A 20,659-nucleotide genomic window follows, 5' to 3' on the forward strand; every position below is an offset into this window, starting at 1 on the left:
AGAAAATTGAAAACGATTTGCAATTAAAAGATATTGAGAATACTTACATTAAAAAAAAAAAAAAAAAAAAAAAAAAAACTGTGCAAAAATAAAAATCGAAAACTACAATACAAAATCAAACCTAAAATCAATTTAGTAATGAGAACAACTACAGAATCATAAAATAGCCATGACATTCGTGGTGCATTTTTGTGAAATACAAATGACGGACGTGAAAAAGTACGACAAATTTCGATGCTGCAACTGCAACTACTCCTTTGCGCGCTTTTGTTGTTGACGGACAGATAGTGTTAATACGGGAAATATAATAAAAAAAACATCGAATAAGAAAATTCAAACGATACATATATTCAGATATTTTGAATAATTTTAAAATATTATGTGAAGACAAGTTGAAATAATGTTGTTGGCAGTAAAAGAATAATTAAGAAAATAACGAAACAAACAAATAGTAGCAGAATAAATAAATACTCTTTGTTTTCTTAAAAAAAAAAGAAAACTTATTAACATAGTCGTTAGAGAGAAATTTGAACATTTTTGATATAAATAGAAAAAAATGCAAACGATTCATTGAAGTAAATTGTGAGAGTGAAAAGAGAAAAAAAGAGAAAACTAAACGTTCTTTCTCTACGAAAACTTTTCTTCGAGAAAAACTGTTGAGAATTACTGAGAGTTCAGTAATTAGATATTAGAAAAAATAAGCAAGATAGGTCAATTATTGGATAAAACGAAAAAATCCCCTCCCTCTGCTCCCAGCACCCCATCGTCCCCTAGACCGAAACCCCAGTTTCCCCAGAGAAATGCCATAACACCAGTTTCCATACGTAAACAAAAAATAAAAACTGTTTCTCCATTGTTACGATCATTGGCTCAGGACGTCATTGCAATGGATTCCATCAGCAGCGGTAGTAGTGGTTGTATTATTTCAACGCCATCGAACCTAATCAATGAGCCATACAATAATGATGATTCAAATGTTTCTCCATTATTAAGACCATTGGCTGAGAACGTCATTAGCGGGGATGCCATCATTAGCGGCTATTCAACGTCATCGAAGCTAATCAATGAGCCAAATAATAATGGTGGCTCATCTGTCACTCTCAGCCAAAGAGAGGAAAGTACGAAAAACTCGATCAATATTAAAACCACTACCATATTAATGTCTGGATTTAAATTTCCCAGTCAAAAAAATATTAATAAAAAATTTTGTTCGAAATTTCCCGTTGGTGATATAAATGAAATCGAAAAATGCTGCAACGATAATAAAAACATATCAGAGACAAATTTATGGAGTTCATTGATAAGGCTTGTACAGTTCGAATGGTTGGAATATGAAAGTAAACTGAATTTTCTTAGAAAAAATGCCAATATTCTCAAGGATCAAGATGTTTTAGGAGAGGAGAGGGAATTGTTTCCAGCTAAAAGGCAACTACCAAAACAGAAAACAAGAACAACATTTCCTCAAGAGAGAGAAGTAAACGAAGGAGAGATTATCCAAAGAACAATAAAAAAGTACTCTAGTTTAAAAGAGCTTAAGAGAAAGCTGTCCGACAGGTCTAAATTACAGAAGACTAAGAGGCAAATCATAAAACCAACTAGTTCCGAATTTCCTGTAAGACCTAAAAAGTCTACAAGTAGATTTCCTTGTGTCGATGTTGTGGAAGGAGAACATTTGAAAGTAGAGAGCCGAAAGCCTGAAAAATGTATAGATATGCAAATTTATGATTTGAATAAAATGTTGGAGTCCTTCAGAACAACTTCCAGAGCTAAAAGAATTCTTAAAATACAAAGATTTCCCTTGGACTTATCAAAACAAAGAAAAATTTCAATAAATCGTTTTCCATTTTTAACGAAGATGGAAATTATTAATTGCATTGAGCTTACTGAACAAGATGAGCAGTTTCCTCAAAAAATTGTGCAAACTTTTCAAAATATAAATTTTAAAGCATCATCTGATGCTCAAAACTTGGATACTTTGGATAATATAATGGAAAAAGGTAAAAATTTCACTCCAAAATTAAATTTGACACAAACTGTTCAATATACTGAAATAAATACTGATAAGGCAATTAAAAGAGATGAACGAAATTCGAGATTTTTAGAAAATAATAATAAGAGTCATTATAAATATTTGCCAAACAGCTATGGAGAAGAGAAAAACGAATTATGCAATACACAGCTCAAAATAGTAGATCTGCCTATATCGGATTCCAGCGAATTTACTGAACGTAAAATGATTCCAAAGCAAAATAAAAAACAAACTGTACAAAATTTCGAAATTGGAGAATCTTTTTCTATGAACACCAAGATCATTAATTCAAACTTTTCTAAAGAAATTTCTCCAGTTGGATTTTTGGAAAATTCCCCTCAAAGTCGTCTAGACGACTTTAGTTCAATGCCGAAATTACACCCAAGGAAAAATATGCCTTTGCATAATGAGGATTTTCATAATAAAATTAAATTTAATAAGAAATTTCAATTTGATAAAACATTTAGACTTTCTTATAGTTCTTTGTATGAAAACGAAAACTTTTTCATAAATTCGTCAGCCAAATTACACTCAAGGAATGTTGTTCCTTTTTATGGAGAGAAAAAACTAAATGAACATTTTAATCCTCAATTAATGATGACTTCAATAAAATATACTGAACCGGAACCTAATTTAGCTTACGAGTCCCAACGATTTCCCCTGATATTTAAATGGGATAAAAATATATTTCCAACGAAGACGGGAATTTGTAAAAAAACTAACAAAATGGTTAAAACTTTTGTGTCCATAGATACATTGAATTATAGAAAGCATTTCGAGGAATTTAGAGAAAGCTCTAAGCTTCAAGACACTATAGAACTAAAAAACTTTCCCCTACGAAAATGCATTGCAAAAGATATGTTTCCCATGATTAATCTAACTATTGAATATTATAATAAAGACAAATTTCAATAAAGTAAATATATTTAAAAGCTACTTCATGCGGTGGTATACACAGCAAATAAAATTGAAATAAACGAAAAGAAATTGTTTTTTTTTTTTTAATTTGTATAAGCTACACCAATAAGCTGCGTGGTCAAAGAATTATAACTTTGCCCAAAATATGTAACGCCATGAAGAAAAATTGCTTCTGTTTTGAGTTAACATTGCTACACAGAAATACTAGTTTTCTTTTTTGAGACAATCGTTGATACGCTTATCATAAATTCAGGTTTATTTACTCTTCAAGAAAACGCTTTATAACAAAGAGAAATTTTGTTTGTATAAAATTCCGTTCCGGAGGGAAGTATTTTTTCCTTGGGTGTATATACCAAATTTCATGAAGAACAGTACACATTGCGACCTTTATCTTGCCAAAAATAAATAAATAAATAAAACATCGGAAGATATTTCATTCCAAACTGAGTAGTTGTGAGGTCAGATTTACACCTTCGATTGGCCATCAGAACTCAAGCGCTGCCGATGGTAGTGGTGTGGGCCGGAGGACTATCGGCCTTTGCGCCAGCTCATATTTGAATATTACTGGAAAAATGTCCTAAAGACGGTATTGAAGCCAATAGACAAAAATTTCGGCCGCAGACCATGGACATCTCAATCCGTTAGACTTTTGCGCCAGTGTTATTTTGAATAGTAAGGTTTATATTAAAAAATTCCGATGTGTAGATTATCTCAAGGCGGCCCTTCACCGGGAATGATGCACTGAAAAAAGCTTGTCCGGTTCCAAGAGATTGTGTCTTTACACTAATGATTTTTTCCTATTGAATCCGAGCCATAGAAGCGGAGAATTGAAGTAGGGATACCTTAAGACACAACTGTCTTTTTGCGTTCTTGATACTAAGAAACAAAGTCCTCTAAAACGACAGCTTAAATTTCCAAATTTAGACTCATCTTCAATTAGAAATTATGCAATGTTTCAAGTAAAAAACGTCTTTAAAAAGTGTTGAAAGGTATCTCCTATTTTTTTAATCTTTTTATTTTTCAGAATTGTTAATGCCATTTTGACCTTAGTCAGACAAAATTTTCTTTTATGTGAAGAAGCCAATTTTTATGTCGAATAACTTCAAATCACTGGAAAGTTTATCGACTTTGAGGCAAGGAAAACAACTTTATATCAGAGAAACAACTTTATATCAGAGAAATGCAATGCTCAGGAAATGTCGCATTCGTGTTTTATGGACAAAAAATCTTAGGTCTCACCACAATATTTTTTTCAGTGTGACTTTCTTGGGCGTATGAAGGCGAAGGCATCCAATTTGAACAAATCTAAATTGATTTTAAAATTTGATATTATTTCCAACTTTTTTGCTTTTGAACAATAATATTAAAAAAAATACTTCGTTGCGTTATGGTATCAACCACCCTGTACTTAGTTTTTGACATATGTAAGAATTTCTATAAAATATATTTTTCAGTTTTATTTCAATTTTTTACCATATTTTGTATTTACGAAAAGATGCCATTCTTTCGACTACCGAAAACTACCGAATTTATAAAGAAAAGTCAGCTGTTATTGACGATTAAGTCAGCGTTCGTTCAGTGTGTAAACTATTTATGAATTAAGCTTTCCTTTCCAAATTTTATGGGCTTAGCAAGTTTGACAGTTCACGCTTTTAACCCTTTCACTACCGATGTCCACTACAGAGGATATTCGAAAACGACTCCAAGCTCTAACTCCCCACTTAGTTTAGATTTTGCTTTATCACAATGGACTGAATAGTCTAAGTGAGCCTGAAATTTAATCAGGCTGCCACTTTAACCTAACCTAGTTTCGATTTATTTCTCGAGGATATTTTAAAGATGCTCTTATCTATATATGCTATAAATATATTGCTGGGCACTAAAATGTATTTTCATAACATTTCTTGGCAATAAACGAAAAATACACAATTTTGAGACAATTTTTCTACTGTACGTCTCTAGTAATTGGATATTCATATAAAAACCATAGCCGATATTATTTCAGATTCTTTTTTGATTTTTCCCAACACTTCAACAGATATTACAGGTCAAATAGCGTTTAGTTTCGTATGACCATTTGGTCACAATTCAAGAATGAAGTTTTCAGAAGAAACACGTATAGCTTTATAAATAATTGAGGTAGACCTTTCAAATTGCAATATTGGTACAGGTAGAAATAGGGAAAAAATTAAAGTTTTTTACATTAGGTTTAATTCGGTAGTGAAAGGGTTAACAGTTTGAAACTGAGTTATATTCAGAAGTTTTCAAGTGTATGTATTTATTGGAAAAAATTACAATTTGATTTTGAGGGAGTTTCATTAAAAAAAAAAGAATGTCTAAAATTATTAATTATGTATGAAAGCTCCAGAGGATATTGCAAAAAGAATAATTTGATCCTGTAAGGTTTTTTTGTTATCAGAGATGGTCTGTTGTAAACTGACATTTACGAAGAATTTCGTGATACGATAAAATACTTAGTTTTTATACTTTTTTTTTAAATTTTTATATTTAATTTTCTTTTTAGAGAAAGGAGTAAGTAAATGCCAATATCGGCCAAAGCCAAGTATATTGAAATATACAAAGGCAAATTTCATAGGCGTATTATTGCCATTTTGATTACACAAATTTTTACAGTTTCAACAATTTGAGAACGTTTTTCATATGTCTGCTTCTCTGGAAAAAAATGCAAATTAGTATTATTATTATATAACAATTCTAAAATTCTAAAAACAATTCTTTAAAATCAAATCTAAGAATGCTATGTAGACTGAAAAAAAGCATGCCCGGTTCCAAAGATTTTGTCTTTATTTAAAAAAAAATTGGTATTGATTCCGAGCCAAAGAAGCGGAGAATACAAGTAAGGATACTTTTAAGACACAATTCTCTTTTAAATTTGGGTTTTGTGTACTTGCTTTTAGGAAGCAAATTAAAATTTTTCGTTTTTTTCAACTTTTTTTCATAAGCCATCAAAGTCCCTTAAAAACGAGTTAACGACAACTTTATTTTCCAAATTAAGACTCCACTTAAAGTAGAAATTATGCTATGTTTCAAGTAAAAAATGTCTTTAAAATAAAGTGTTGAAAAACATGTCTTATATTTGAACGATTTTTTGCTTTGTAGTCAAGATGCAAAAAGATAACAAATTTAAAGACAATTTCATTAAAGAAATTTTCTGAATTATTAAAGTCAAGTTGACCTTAGCCCAAACATTTTTTCTTTCATGTTATGATACCCATTTTTAAGCGAAATCACTTAATTATAAGGACAATATGGCTCCATGAAATAAGTCCCCATGAAATAACTCCTCAAAATAAAAAATGAAATATGTCCCCAATTTCCTCTACAGAGAACAAAAACAACAATTTTTGGGGAGTTATTTCATATTTTGGGGAGCTATTTCATTTTCAATTTTGGGGAGTTCTTTCAAATGAAATAACACCCAAATTTGTCATAATGAAATAATTCCCCAATATGGATTTTGGGGGGTTATTTCTCTTTCTGAAATTTTAAAATTATTCATAAAAGTAGTGGCAGGAACCGTTATGTTTATGAATTTTTGTGTAAGTCTATAGGTATGCTCAGTTTTTGAAAAAAAAAACGTGAAGCGTAAAGATATAAAACGAATAACGATTTATAAAAGGGTGTAGAAAAAATAATGAATTATCGTACGTTGTGGATCAAAAAATGATTTATCAAAAGAAATCTATACTTTGGTGAGTGCAGGATTAAGTCGTGTAAAGCGAGAGTGACCGTATTTGTAGATGGCTAATATGTTATGGTAGTATATTGAGTCATTTTTGGACACACGTATATACTGCAAGTCATCCCAAAGGTTAATAATATTTCGTCTGCCAGAAATGAAACCTTATATGGATAAGAAAATAAAATGTAATTTGATTGATTACAAACTAATATAATCAAACTACATAAAAGTGGAAGACAAAAACAGAAATTAAAAAATTCACGCGAATTAAAAAAAAATTAAAAATTCGCGTGAATTTTTTAATTTCTGTTTCTCGTACGCACAAAAACGAAAGTATATTTTGCTTTTGCATTCACCGAATTGTATGTTTTCCACATCTTCTTCTGCAAAAGCAAAATATTTTTTATTTTTTGGAGCGTGTGAGAAACAAAAAATAAAAAATTCGCGCGAATTTTTTAATTTCTCCAAAAAATAAAAAATCTTTTGCGTTCATCAAATTATATAGTGTTTCATTTCTTTGTGGTTTGTTTACATTGGAGTATAATTAATTTAAATAAGATATAATTTTATTCTCTTATTCGTTATTGACATTTCTGTTTGATTTTTAATACGGTTTAATTTTTGGCAGTCTGTAAGCCGATATATGACTAAGCGTAGGGATCTTTTGCAGTACATACGTACTTCTAAAAAGGGCGCAATACCATAAAATATTATTGGTATGATTCCAGACGTATTCACGCAGGATGCATCATCCGTTGATGAAGAGACTAACGAAGTGGGCGTGTATCCAAACTTGCAGATATTTATAAATTTCTGGCAAATGTCTAATGATTGTCGTACTTTAGTTAAAAATTGGTTATAAATATATACCCAAATAAATATACTACTTCATCTGTTAGAAGTTGAAATTGTTATGAACTATAATGAAGAAATAATGTATTTTATTCATAAATGTATTATTATTTTTATGAAAAAAGTCCCCAAAATATTGGGGATATATTTCATTTTGCGTTTTGGGGATTTATTTCATTTTTTGGGGTATAATTTCATAAAATATTTTGGGGATTTATTTCTTAATGAAATAAGTCCCCAATTTTGGGAACTTATTTCATTATACCCTTCACCACTACTGTGGTACAGGGTATAATAAGTTTGTGCATTTGTATGTAACGCCAAGAAGGAAAAGTCTGAGACCCATCGTTTAGTATACCGATCGTCATAGAATTAAATTCTGAGTCGATTTAGCGATGTCCGTCTGTCTGTCTGTCTGTCTGTCTGTCTGTCTGTTGATGTATTTTTGTGTGCAAAGTACAGCTCGCAGTTTTAGTCCGATTGTCCTAAAATTTGGTATAGGTTCCTGTTTCGGCTCAAAGACGATCCCTATTGATTTTGGAAAAAATCGGTTCAGATTTAGATATAGCTGCCATATATATTTTTCACCGATCTGGTCATAATTGGCGTGTATATCAACCGATATTCCTCAAATTCCGTACATCCGAATATTTTATGAGTCTCGAAAAACTTGCAAAATATCAGCCAAATCGGTTCAGATTTAGATATAGCTCCCATATATAGCTTTCGCCCGATTTACACTCATTTGCCCACAGAGGCCAATTTTTTGCTCCGATTAAGTTGAAATTTTGCACAGGGAGTAGAATTAGTATTGCAGCTATGCGTGTCATATTTGGTTGAAATCGGTTCAGATTTAGATTTAGCTCCCATATATAGCTTTCGCTCGATTTACACTCAAATGACCACAGAGGCCAATTTTTTGCTCCGATTTAGTTGAAATTTTGCACAGGGAGTATAATTAGCATTGTAGCTATGCGTGCCAAATTTGGTTGAAATCGGTTCAGATTTAGATATAGCTCCCATATATAGCTTTCGCCCGATTTACACTCATATGACCACAGAGGCCAATTTTTTGCTCCGATTTAGTTGAAATTTTGCACAGGGAGTAGAATTAGCATTGTAGCTATGCGTGCCAAATTTGGTTGAAATCGGTTCAGATTTAGATATATCTCCCACATATAGCTTTCGCCCGATTTACACTCATATGACCGTAGAGGCCAATTTTTAACTCCGATTTAGTTGAAATTTTACACAGGGAGTAGAATGAGCATTGTAGCTATGCGTGCCAAATTTGGTTGAAATCGGTTCAGATTTAGATATAGCTCCCATATATATGTTTTTCTGATTTCGACAAAAATGGTCAAAATACCAACATTTTCCTTGTAAAATCGCCACTGCTTAGTCGAAAAGTTGTAAAAATGACTCTAATTTTCCTAAACTTCTAATGCATTTATATCGAGCGATAAATCATAAATAAACTTTTGCGAAGTTTTCTTAAAATTGCTCCAGATTTAAATGTTTCCCATATTTTTTTACTAACATTGTGTTCCACCCTAGTGCATTAGCCGACTTAAATTTTGAGTCTATAGATTTTGTAGAAGTCTATCAAATTCTGTCCAGATGGAGTGATATTTAACATAAATGTATGTATTTTGGATAAACCTTTATATATAGCCCCCAACACATTTGACGGATGTGATATGGTATCGGAAATTTAGATCTACAAAGTGGTGCAGGGTATAACATAGTCGGCCCCGCCCGACTTTAGACTTTCCTTACTTGTTTTTCATTGTGGCGTGTTATTTCATGGGGACTTATTTCATGGAGCCGGACAATATGACTTCATTGAAAAGTTTATCGACTTTTGGACAAGGAAAAAAACTTTATATTAGAGAAATACGTCTTCTATGCTAAGCAAAATTTACATTCGTATTTCAAAGACATAAAATCTTTGACCTCACGACAATATTTTTTTCATATCGTACTTATATTCCAATTCATGTGAAAGGTATAACATGTCCAACCATTATGTCTTTATTATGAAATCTCTCTCTATCAAGATCTCTATCAAATCGTATTTTACAATAAATAAAAACTTCATTGTCCTTATGTTGCAGAATATCAGGGAAATGAAAAAGGATCAGTTGAAAGACAACTAAAGGTTTTCGGAAAGATGTTGAAATCCTGCAGAAAATCTACAGAACTCGAAAAATCCATCCAAGCTTCTTTAAAAAATCAAAATAAGGAAAATCAATTGTCAGAAGTTATGGGAAAATACAATCTAAGGGATAACTTGAAGACGAAGAGAGTTTTAAATATGTCAGATCTAAGGCAATATAAAAGATTATACTGCCATTTGAAACGACAGACTGAAGTACAAAATGAAAAACGGGATAATTCGGGGGAAATTCTTAGAATATCCAATGCGTCAACTGTACGAAGAATTTCAAAATGTTCAAATTTAAGAAAACTTCTTAAGAAACCCAGACACGAAAAGAATCTTTATTTAAACGAAAGAAGGTATTTTTTACAGGTATGGCCAACATATGCAGAAATGTATGAAAAAAGGACAAATCGACTTAAATCCTTTATAAAAGCATCATTAAAAAATAAACAAAATGGAAAGGCTTTAACAAAATTCTCCTTTAATAATTTTGAAGAGCAGATCAAAGATCAGCAAGAATTGAAGACTGTTCCCTTAAGAGGGGATAACACTTTTCTAACTGGTTTCATTCATTCTACAATGCCCTTACAAAAATTCAACCAGCAACAAAAGTCAAAAGAACTTACGTTTTTGGAGACAGAGAAAAGAAATTTTACTACTTTAACAAATTTGGAAAATTATCCTCAAACAAATTTCTCATATGACCTAGAAAAGTCGATGATAAATCGAGTAAGTGATTTCAAAACTCAATTTAAACCAGTGGAATTGGAAAAATTTCCCTTGACTCTGCGTAAGAATAATAATAATTTCCCTTTTGAAAATATATCCCATAAAATTTCTTACAAATTACAACTCCAAGAAATTCACCATTTATATGAGTTAAAGAAAATATCCCAGTCTTTACAAACTGTTATACTGCGTTCAGGTTTGTTAAAATGCAAGCATGTAAAATTAACAAAATTTCCCTTGAGGGAAAGTTTAGTAAAGAAATTTTATCGAAAATTCCCATATGAGAGAGACATAGTAAAATCCTACAATGAAAACGAATTAGATGCTACACGCCATCCATATACCATTGATTTGAATGAATGGAAAATCTTGGTGAATTCTTTGAATACCAACAAACAACATTCGAATAATGTAAACATTGGCAAATCGACATTTATGGCAAATATGTCGACCATGACGCAAAAGTATTGGCAACAACAACGGCAACATCATATTTATGGCCAAAATACTAAAAATTATAATGAACAACATGCGTTGTCTCAAGTTCAATATTCACCAAAATTTCATGCGAAAATTTGTCGAGAGCAAAAAATGAACGAGGGAATCATAGAATATGACGCCTTCATCCCACAAATGACCATTGCTAAGGAGACTAAAAATACTCTCATCTATTCGCCTACAACATCTACAAAGGAAGTCGAACGACATTTTTCGGAGAATTTTGAGAAAATGCCAATGTCTCACCATGATGCCGTTATTAATATTCGAGATGAGCGGATTTGCAATAACGAAGAAGACATCGATGAGTTTGGGCTCTCTGCCTATAGTATAGGAAATTTTTGGGTAAATCATCATCATCATCAGCAAATGTCGACATGCGGGTACTATGGTCATGCCCCTGATGCTTATGAGGAAACAGCAGGCATATTACGCGCCTCAACGCCCTCAATGAGCTCAGGCACAACAAGTGTTCAAAATACCAAGAGAATTGGAGCGGCAACACACCATCGCCATCGCCAACGCCATGATCATGATCTTGATGATCTCTGCAATCCGCAGGTTGCCCATACTGTGGAATGCTCAGATGTACGTGATACGTTCGCCTTAACGGTTGTCGGTAGTGGAAATTTCAATAGAACGGGTAGTTTGTTAGTTAAACACGATAGCACCTCTTCATCCCCGACGGTCCTCAATAATCTTCACGAACACCAACAAATAACGTCGACGCCTGTGTCTCCGGTTAACACGTCGTACTGGTCGTGTTTATCTTCGTTACAAGCCGCTAGACCCCAAGAGTTTTCAAATCTTAGGGGGTATCATAAAGGCCTTACGTCACTCGATAAATCGTTGCCAGTGCCAAAATTGTCCGTGCTCGATTTGTATGAGTCCAATTGCAATGTATGCGCTCGTCCGGAAATTGATGGAAATCAGCCAGCCAGCATAATTCCCCAAGAACAAGAAGATAGTGTTTTGACGGAATATTCGAAGGCGTATGAAAGTGAATTAGATGATTTAGAATTTGGGGAAATACATGAATATTTTGAAGATTACGGGTTAAACGATGAAATGAAGATCGAAATGAAAAGTAATAGAAATAGTAGTAGTAGTGCTGGTCGAGCTGCAGGATCATCCTCTGGCCGACCCACAACACCTTCTTCCGCTTCATCTCTTCGTAGTGCGGTGGACTCTCGATTAATCGGTAAATATGACACATCAGCTTATTCACAATATCCCTGTTCCAATAAATCGGCGGCCATAGCGGATACCAAAAGCTTAACCAAACCTCCAACTGATCGTTTATCACAAAGTAGCGCCATAAGGAGACCGTCCAATGATAGCAATGCATCTTCAAATTCTATATCTGGTCGTTCTACACCGAACTCAAGAAAATACTCAAACGATAGTACTCGATCCCAAACATCCCATCGATCATCAATGGATAGTACGGGATCCGCTAAATCGTTAACACATCGTTCTACCACATCAGAAAAGTCCTCTAATGATGGCTTATCCATCCACAAGTCTGGAACGAATTCAGCAACTTCCAAATATCCTTCTTATGATACTTCTTCAACTCATCGTTCATCGGTAGCTCAAAGATATCCGAATGATTCATCGGTCGCAAGCACACAAGCATCGAATAGTCATCGTAGTTCAGGAGCTCCTCCTTTGAAATACTTACGTTCTTCGACTTCATTGCTCTCAATGGATGCGCCTAGCTATCTTCCCACACCCACAGTAGGAGAATCCCCAATATCCAATAATAGGGGCTTATCCTTGGATACACCTACAGAACGATCACGTTTACGACGTCAAAGAAAATTACATTCACAAGGATCCCAAGATGAAGAAGAGGATCCCGTGAAGCGTTTAGAGCGTTTAAGGGCTCGCATAACAGCTTCTCTTAGTGAAGTTAAGGATGTCCTTAAAAGTTACAAAAGTATGGATGCCGAAGACGAAAATGATGTATCATATCACAGCAATAGGCCAAAAGAGTCCATGGCTAGAGAAGCGACACCATATACCAGAGGATTACCAAGTCTTTCAGCATCTCAGAGTAGAGAATCAATATCTTTGGCTAAAGAATCATCATCACTTAGTAGAGAGTCGTTACCTCTAACTAGAGATTCATCGCCTTTGACTCGAGAGTCGTCATGCCTGTCTAGTGACTCAACTAAAGAGGAAACAAAATCTGGGCCGGTTACTTTTAGATTTGTCAAAAAGATTCGTAGACGTAGTTTCTATGACGAGGGCCAGGAAGAAGATCCACATGAAACCGAGAGGAAGGAACAAAGCCAAAGCGAAAGCAAAGAAGTGAATTTAACTCATCCTGAGGAGTTAATCCCTTTGAATGAAACTCCCATGAGTGGGCAGGATGAAGTGGATAAAAGTAAACCTCACAATAATGATGGTTCCCAACCTTCAATTACAATTGAGGATTGTGAGAAATCATCCCAAAAGACATTTCAGCAATCAATAGAGTCAAGTCCCAAGATTTCTCGAGAGTCATCTCCTCTGTCTGAAAAGAGTTCTCGCAGTTTATCACCTCAAATAGTGAATCAAAGTGAAGTGAAAAGAGATTCTTCTCTATCTTTATCATCCGATGGGAACATTTCTCCCGACTTCTCCCGAAAAAATTATATTACGTGTAATACAACTGCAAAACCACGGGCAAATAAACAGAAAAGTGAAATACAAGAAAATGTAAATAAAACAAACATAAAAACTGATAAAGCAAGTGTTGACGAAAAGAAAGTTAAACAAAACATAAAAATATGTGAAAATAAAAATGAAATATGTAAACAAATAATAGACATTGAACAAACACAGACTACTAAATCCCCAGCAGGTGCTTTGGAATCTAATAAAACTTCCTCTAAACGTTTATCTTTAACACACTCTGGTGAAATAACCCAAACCAAATCTGAAGCAGATGAAAGGAATACGGAATCTTCTACACAGAAATTAACCTTAGCCACCAGTGTTGAATCTTCATCCTTCGACCAAAGTAACAAATCTCTTCCCAAAGAATCCTCACCCCATAGAACTCCATTAAGAAGTACCAATGAAAAGCTTTCTCCCACACAACAAAACAGAATCTCCACTGCAAATGAAACATTAGCCCAAAGAGATTCTTCAACACATCAAATAGCTTTTTCAACACAAACACCTCCCGCACTATCAAACTCTGCAGCCACGTGCAAAGATCACTCGCCTCCGAAAATTTCTGCCCCACAAAACTCTGTAGAATCCCGTAAATCTCCTTCAGCACAATTAGTTCCTCTAGAAAATGTAGTTTCTTCCAAAGCACTCCAAAGTGAAAAGCCATTGGAAATTGCCTTATCTAAAATTGAGGAATATTCATCAACCAAAACGGCTCCTTTAACTATAGTTGAAGGTTTTGGAAATGAGAAAATCAACAAAAAAGATCTTTTGATAGCCGGCAATGAATCTCTGCTTGATAGAGATCGTGAAAACAAAGAAGTATCTCCCAAACCTTCATCTTCTTCAACAAAGACAACTACAAATCAAGAAAGTTCTATTTTACCAATATTAGACAAAGATAAAAAATCTAGTAGTCCCTGTGAACAAAAGAAAACTTCAATCAATACTAAAGTAGAAGATGAAAAAGATGTACTCAATGAATTACCATTATCCAAGAAAAAAACTGTATCCAAATCGAAAGAATCTTCTGGAACTATAAGACGAGCTTCTTTGGCAGCTGTAGAAGGATCGCAAATAAAACCACCTGTACAATTGGCCACACCCGCTCCCGTACAAAGAAGACCCTCTGATTCCGAGGCCATTATAAAAAAGAAATTAATCACTACGAAAACTAAAATATCCGGTACGATAGCGGAAGTGACGCCAAAACCCAAAATGTTAAAACCTAAAAAGTCATCTTCTGCAACTAAGAAAACTCTTGATGCTAATGCTGACCAGAAGCCAATAATAAAAGATACGCAGCAACATCAATTGGCATCCGAAACTATCCCAGTCGTTGAGAATAATGCGAACCTTAATCAATCAATGACAACGTCGTCATCATTATCGTCCACTGGGGAGGAGGCCAGAAACAAGGATGCAACATTGCCAAATGATCAAATGCCAATGGTTTCGACGAAACAAATGTCGCACGATATTATTGGCCAAAAACCTGATATTTTACTGCCAATACAATCACAAATCGTACACCCTCACCCGCAACTATCCAAGATCGATGAGGCAGTAAAGTCACCCCCAATAGATGCCTGCAGCCAGAGTACGACATTACAGATTACTACCACCAAGCGGGCGACAAATGATCAAACCGCGACAGCTACAAAGAATATCAAATCGAATCAATTCGATAATGCTGTTGCCAGCATGTTAGAAGAGAATGTAACAACGCCGTTGGTAAGTCCATCAAAAGCCAGCGAAAGAGACGGTTCAAATTCTATATTGGCGGCGACTGTACCCCCAGAAAATTTGCCAAATCTATTGCAGGAGGCGGGTGGCATAGTGAAGCAAGCAGAAGCCAAAATTTCCACTAAGTCCTCACAAACAACAGATACTCCGAAAACAACTCCTTCCAGCAAGAAGCTTAACGAGCCAAGAGACAGTTGTACCAGTAGTACTAGTCTCAATGAGCCACAGGTGGTCAAAACATCAGACATAGCTGCTGTTACAACTGACACCTCCAATGCCAAAACTTTAGTGGTCTCGTCGACTACAGCGAAAGAACCTTCAATTTCTATAGATGCTACATTGAAAACAATAGCCTTAGATTTAGCGGCAACACCCCCACATCAATTGCCTATACCACCAGCATCTAGTGCCCCAGTGACCACGTCATCTGTGGCGACGACATCACTTGCTGCTATTGAACACTTAACGTCAACTGTTACAAAATCACCATTATCGGAGAAAGAGCAAACATCACCAACGATTGGCGGTGACGGGGCCCATACAAAAACCAATAGCTCTCCACAAATTTCCATTAGTCCACCACAAGAAGCCACAGAAGACACAGTCACCAAACCCTTAGCTGGTGCAGCCATATCTGAAGCATCTGCAGTTTCTTCTACTTTCATCCCTGACAAGGAACTCTCAGCAGTTGTAGTAAGCTTAGACGAAGGGAAGACTCAGACAGAAAACATGCCTGAATTGAAGCAGGCTCCGGCCCCGGTCCAAACCGCTGAAATTCCCACGGAGACAAATGATAAGCCAAAGAAAATAATTATCATCAAGAAAATAGTAAGACAGACATCCGTAGACAAAAGTAAAAAGCCAGAGGCAAATGATTCAAAGATCAAAGAAGCTGTACTCTCTCCTAAGGAGGAGTCTGCATCAGATATCCCTGCTACAGATACAGAAGATGGATCAAAAGATGATAAACATGTGACCTTAGAAGCAGATACCGCCTCTAGTATTCCCCCCAGTGAAGGTGGTGAAGAATCCTCAACGGATGCTGCTGCTGGTCTTCCACCAAAACCCATAAAAGTTCGTAAAGTTAAAAATAAGGTTATCATTAAGCGTCAGAAACGCAAACTCTCCATAGGCGATACATTTTTCCTTCCAAATTCCTCCAATGAGGATACAACCCCCCCAGAAGTCGAAACTCTTGAGAAGGCTATTTCCTACGTTACCGATACCGAAGAGGAGGATCATGAAGAAGAAACACCTAAAGTTGAAGAAGAAAAGAAACCCCTGAAATCCTGCATTAACAAAAAGGAATACAATATCGGTGATGAGGTCCTGTACGCCGATCGTTGGCGTAGGAATCAAATTCGTTGGAAACGTGGCCGTGTCAAGGAGCAAATCACCAGTATTTCATACTTAATTGAAATCGATGGCAAGGATGTTTCATCGCACATCAACTATTTGAAAAAATACACCGGACGTAAGGTAAATTTCGGTGGCAAGGAGTACTTGGAAATTGACTATGAGCAATTGGCTGAAGAGGAAGAAAGGGCGGAAAGAGTTCAGAGGCGTTCCTTTAGCATATGGAATATGGTGTAAGTGGAAAGTGCGAATACAAAAAATTTGATGGGATACAAGTATCACAAAACACAAACGAAATATACAAAATTAAGAATTCATAACTACGAGTTGCAAAATATTTCGTAAAGGCAAATCTCAAATATCAGAGTTTATCAAAACAAAAAAAAAAACTAAATAAATTGATTTTAATTGCTGTGTAAAAATTTGTGATTAAAAAAACAAGATCGGTTAAAAATATCGAGAGTATAATAGTTAACCAAAAGTATGAATTATTTGGAGAATAAAAAAACAGTTAGTTAGTTCGAACTTATTGATATGCAACGACAATCAAATTTCAATCTTTAGTACGGTGTGGTGATTTAATAAACAATTATAACAGTTTTATATGTGTACAACACCATTTGGTATTTGCAAGAAATTAAAGAAAATTATAACAGTTACATTTTGAATGGAATCTTATAAGGATATTCATAAAACATATTAAAAAATAAATATTTTTGGTAAAATTTAAAAGAGCATAAAAATGTTTAAATTCATTTCGTGCAATAACACTTGCCTATTGTTTTGATATTTTGCAATAATTTCAAATTATGGTAATAGCCCATTCACATTAGGCTCGAAATCTACTGAAAGTGCATTTGAAATCCCTTTTTGATAAGACAAATGACAGTTGAAATCTAGTTAAAGTGGATTTTGAAAGTGTAATGTGTACGAGGTTTAAAGAAGAGTAACATGGTATCTTAAGAAAAAGTGACACGGTGATAACTTTATATAAATTGTTGATGATTTCAATTTATTTGAAATATTAACGGCTATATCATAAAAAAAAAACATATCTAATGTATATATGGATCTAGTATTGCTTGCATAAATTTTGATAAATCGAAAAAAAAAATGTGGCAAACATCATTCAACCTGTGCAATGAGTATCATCTAGATTTAAACAATTGTTATTCGTGCTAAGATAAAATTTATTACAGAGCATTTTGGCATATAACACTTTGTCAAGTTGTTTACATAACATCAAATTTCAAATCAAATATTATAGCAAAATAAAATTACGGATCTATAAAAATGTGGTATAACAGTTTTGCTGCTCAAAGTTAATAAGTGTTTTAATGATACTGACAATAACATAATTTTATTTTTTGCTGTTAAATAGAGCAAAACTTGAAGTTTAGTTTTTGCGTATAACTTTGGAAAAATATGTTACATATGACACCGTTAAAAATTAATTACAAAATAAAACATATATTTATAATGGAAATTTTCGAAAGGTTATAACGTTTAAAAATTTTCCAAATTTTATTAAACTTATTTTTTATTAAACTTAATGAAAATTTTCAAAGTACACACTATAAACAAATTTTGAACAAATATTTTCATAACAAAACGTGCGTTAAACGTTAGACTATTAAAAATTCCAATGTGCGGTTTAAAAAAAAAAATTGTTATACTGAATTTTCTGTATTGAAAAACTACCGAGGCAAATATTACACTGAAAGAAGAATTTTTATTTTCTTAGAAACGAAATTTTAGACGAGCAAAGTTCTTTTTTGACCATTAAAAAATTTTTAAACAGCAAATAAAAAAGGTCGAAGATAATCGTTACTTCGCTTATCATAACTTCGGGTTTATTTGCTCTTAAAGAAAGTTCTTTATAAGGGGAATTTTGTTTGTCTAAAATTACATTCCGAAGGAAAGTATTTTTTTCTTTAATTTTACAAATTGCCATGCAACAGTTACATAAAAATATTGCCGTGTTATTATCGTAAGGAATTTAAATATTGGATATACATTTTCTGACAAAACTGTTATATCAATTTGATACAATGAAATATGTTATGGTATGGAAAACTGTTATACATATTTAATTGAATGATTACTATAAATGAAATTCGATTTTAATTTTCTGTTTTATTACAATCGTTTAACATTTTTAATTGGATGATCATACTAACAGGTTGAAACATTAGAAGTATATGTATCTCGATATAAGGGTATGACTGAAGTGTAATTGTGAAAAGAGATTTCTAAGAAAACAGCTATACTGAGCATATACTTGCAAAAAAAAACTACTTACACTGTGAAAGAATTTTGTGCAAAGCCAATGGCATCCGCTATACATACTTAAAAGACTCTGTAACTGTTATAATTTTTTGACAATATTTTATATATTACAAGAAATTGCGTTGCTATGCCTTTCCAAGAAAAGTGATAGCTATTATACTCAATAAATAAAACGTTTATACTTAATGTATAAAATCGGCAAGTCAAAAGATATTTTGCATGCTCTATGACATTGCGCTAGATACGAATTACTTTGGAAATTGGAACAAACTTATTTTATGATTTCTTAGAGAAAACTAAAAAATAGATGAAAAAATATTCCAAAAATAAATATTCAGAACGAGCATCATTTTCATTTCAGATTAAAACTAAATATTTTTAAGAGATGCCTTAAACCTAAAAAGGATGTTAAAACGCTATCCACTAACCTGGCCTTTAATTATTCTTTAAAAATAATGATATTATAATATTTTTATAAAAATGTCTCATCAAGTTTTTGGACAGCAAACGAAATCATATTAATTTAGTTTTTTTTTTTTTTTGTTGCGAAGCCTTCTTTATAATTTCATCTTATCTTTAGTATCTTATTTATATCTTAGTCTTGAACTATTGAGAGTGTGTAAATATTAAATTCATTATAATTTTGGTATTTTTCTCTAAAAAATTTGAGTTTAATTAAAAAATTTTAAGTTTGATTAAAATTTTTTAATGATCTCTGCAACATTCTTGTGACGTTGTGTATAAAGAACATAAATTAATTTTTCTCTATCATGTTATGTTTAAGTGTTATTTATATATAATATAATAGTATAATCTATGTAAATAGAAAATGTATCAAAAATATTGAAAAAATATATTTTTGAATACTACATATAAATATGTAATATCATTGAATTTAGTTTTTGAAAACATGTTAAAAGATAATAATATTGTGTTTTGTTTTCCTTTTAGTTTTTTGTAGCTTTTAGATCATTGTTTTTTTGTAGTTATTTAAATGTTTAAAGAATTAAACTAAAATTAAAAAACCTATATTCCCATTTGTAATGAAAGTAGTTTTAGAACATATTATTTTTTGTATATATTTTAATTTTATTGTTATTGTTTTCCCGTTATGCTTAATATATTTGTAAATACAATTGACATCTTTATTTTAATTTATTTTAATAAATTAAAGAAAATTCTTTCTTTTTAAAACAAAATCTTTTTTCATTTATTTCAAAAGGTAGATCAAACACTATATATAAAAGAAATATATCAACTAATGCAATTAGCTGACAATAAAAAGATGAAAACACATGCCTTATTTAAGTTTGTAGGAAGTGCAAGTAAAGATATCCAACCGATCTAAGACGTAGGGAAGCTCATGTACCCTCTACTATAAATTTGATTTATTAACTCTTCTGTAGAAAATCTTTAATATTATAAAGACGAGAGAAAATACTTAAAAATCTACAATATCTCAGTTCGCTATTAAATAAGAGAAAAAAAAAACTGAGAGATCGTTGTATTTAGGTGATATAATAGGGTTCAAGGGAAAATCGAATAAAAATTTCAATATTCATATAAAACTGACATGACTAATATAAACCGCTTATCTACACTAAAAAAAGTGTACTTGGATCCAAAGATTTTGACCTTCCCTTAAGGATTTGATTCCGAGCCAAAGATGTGGCTTCTTTAAAATAAAGAAATTTTTTAGCGACCTATCTGG

At 32.9% G+C, this 20,659-nt stretch overlaps 2 protein-coding genes across 2 annotated transcripts in view; one reads left to right on the forward strand and one right to left on the reverse strand.

Annotated features, from left to right (window-relative positions):
* Positions 1-20,659, reverse strand: part of LOC142236223 (2-oxoglutarate dehydrogenase complex component E1-like) — an 81,776-nt gene that overhangs the window by 16,166 nt on the left and 44,951 nt on the right. The window lies entirely within an intron of this gene.
* Positions 567-20,147, forward strand: LOC142236222 (uncharacterized). Its single transcript, XM_075307484.1, has 3 exons — positions 567-1,997; positions 9,620-16,892; positions 19,310-20,147. Exons 1-3 carry the CDS (start codon positions 887-889, stop codon positions 19,413-19,415), a joined length of 8,490 nt encoding a protein of 2,829 aa, XP_075163599.1. The 5' UTR covers positions 567-886; the 3' UTR covers positions 19,416-20,147.

The sequence above is a fragment of the Haematobia irritans genome, chromosome 4 (assembly GCF_050003625.1).
Source record: "Haematobia irritans isolate KBUSLIRL chromosome 4, ASM5000362v1, whole genome shotgun sequence".
NCBI classification, from domain to species: Eukaryota; Metazoa; Arthropoda; class Insecta; order Diptera; family Muscidae; genus Haematobia; species Haematobia irritans.

What these genes read in the sequence shown, in the direction of transcription:
- LOC142236222 (XM_075307484.1), top strand. Translation starts at nt 887, where the DNA reads ATGGATTCCATCAGCAGCGGTAGTAGTGGTTGTATTATTTCAACGCCA. An exon ending in GGATAATATAATGGAAAAAG is followed by an intron (nt 1,998 to 9,619) that starts GTAAAAATTTCA and finishes CTTATGTTGCAG; the next exon opens with AATATCAGGGAAATGAAAAA. An exon ending in TTTAGCATATGGAATATGGT is followed by an intron (nt 16,893 to 19,309) that starts GTAAGTGGAAAG and finishes TTTTCATTTCAG; the next exon opens with ATTAAAACTAAATATTTTTA.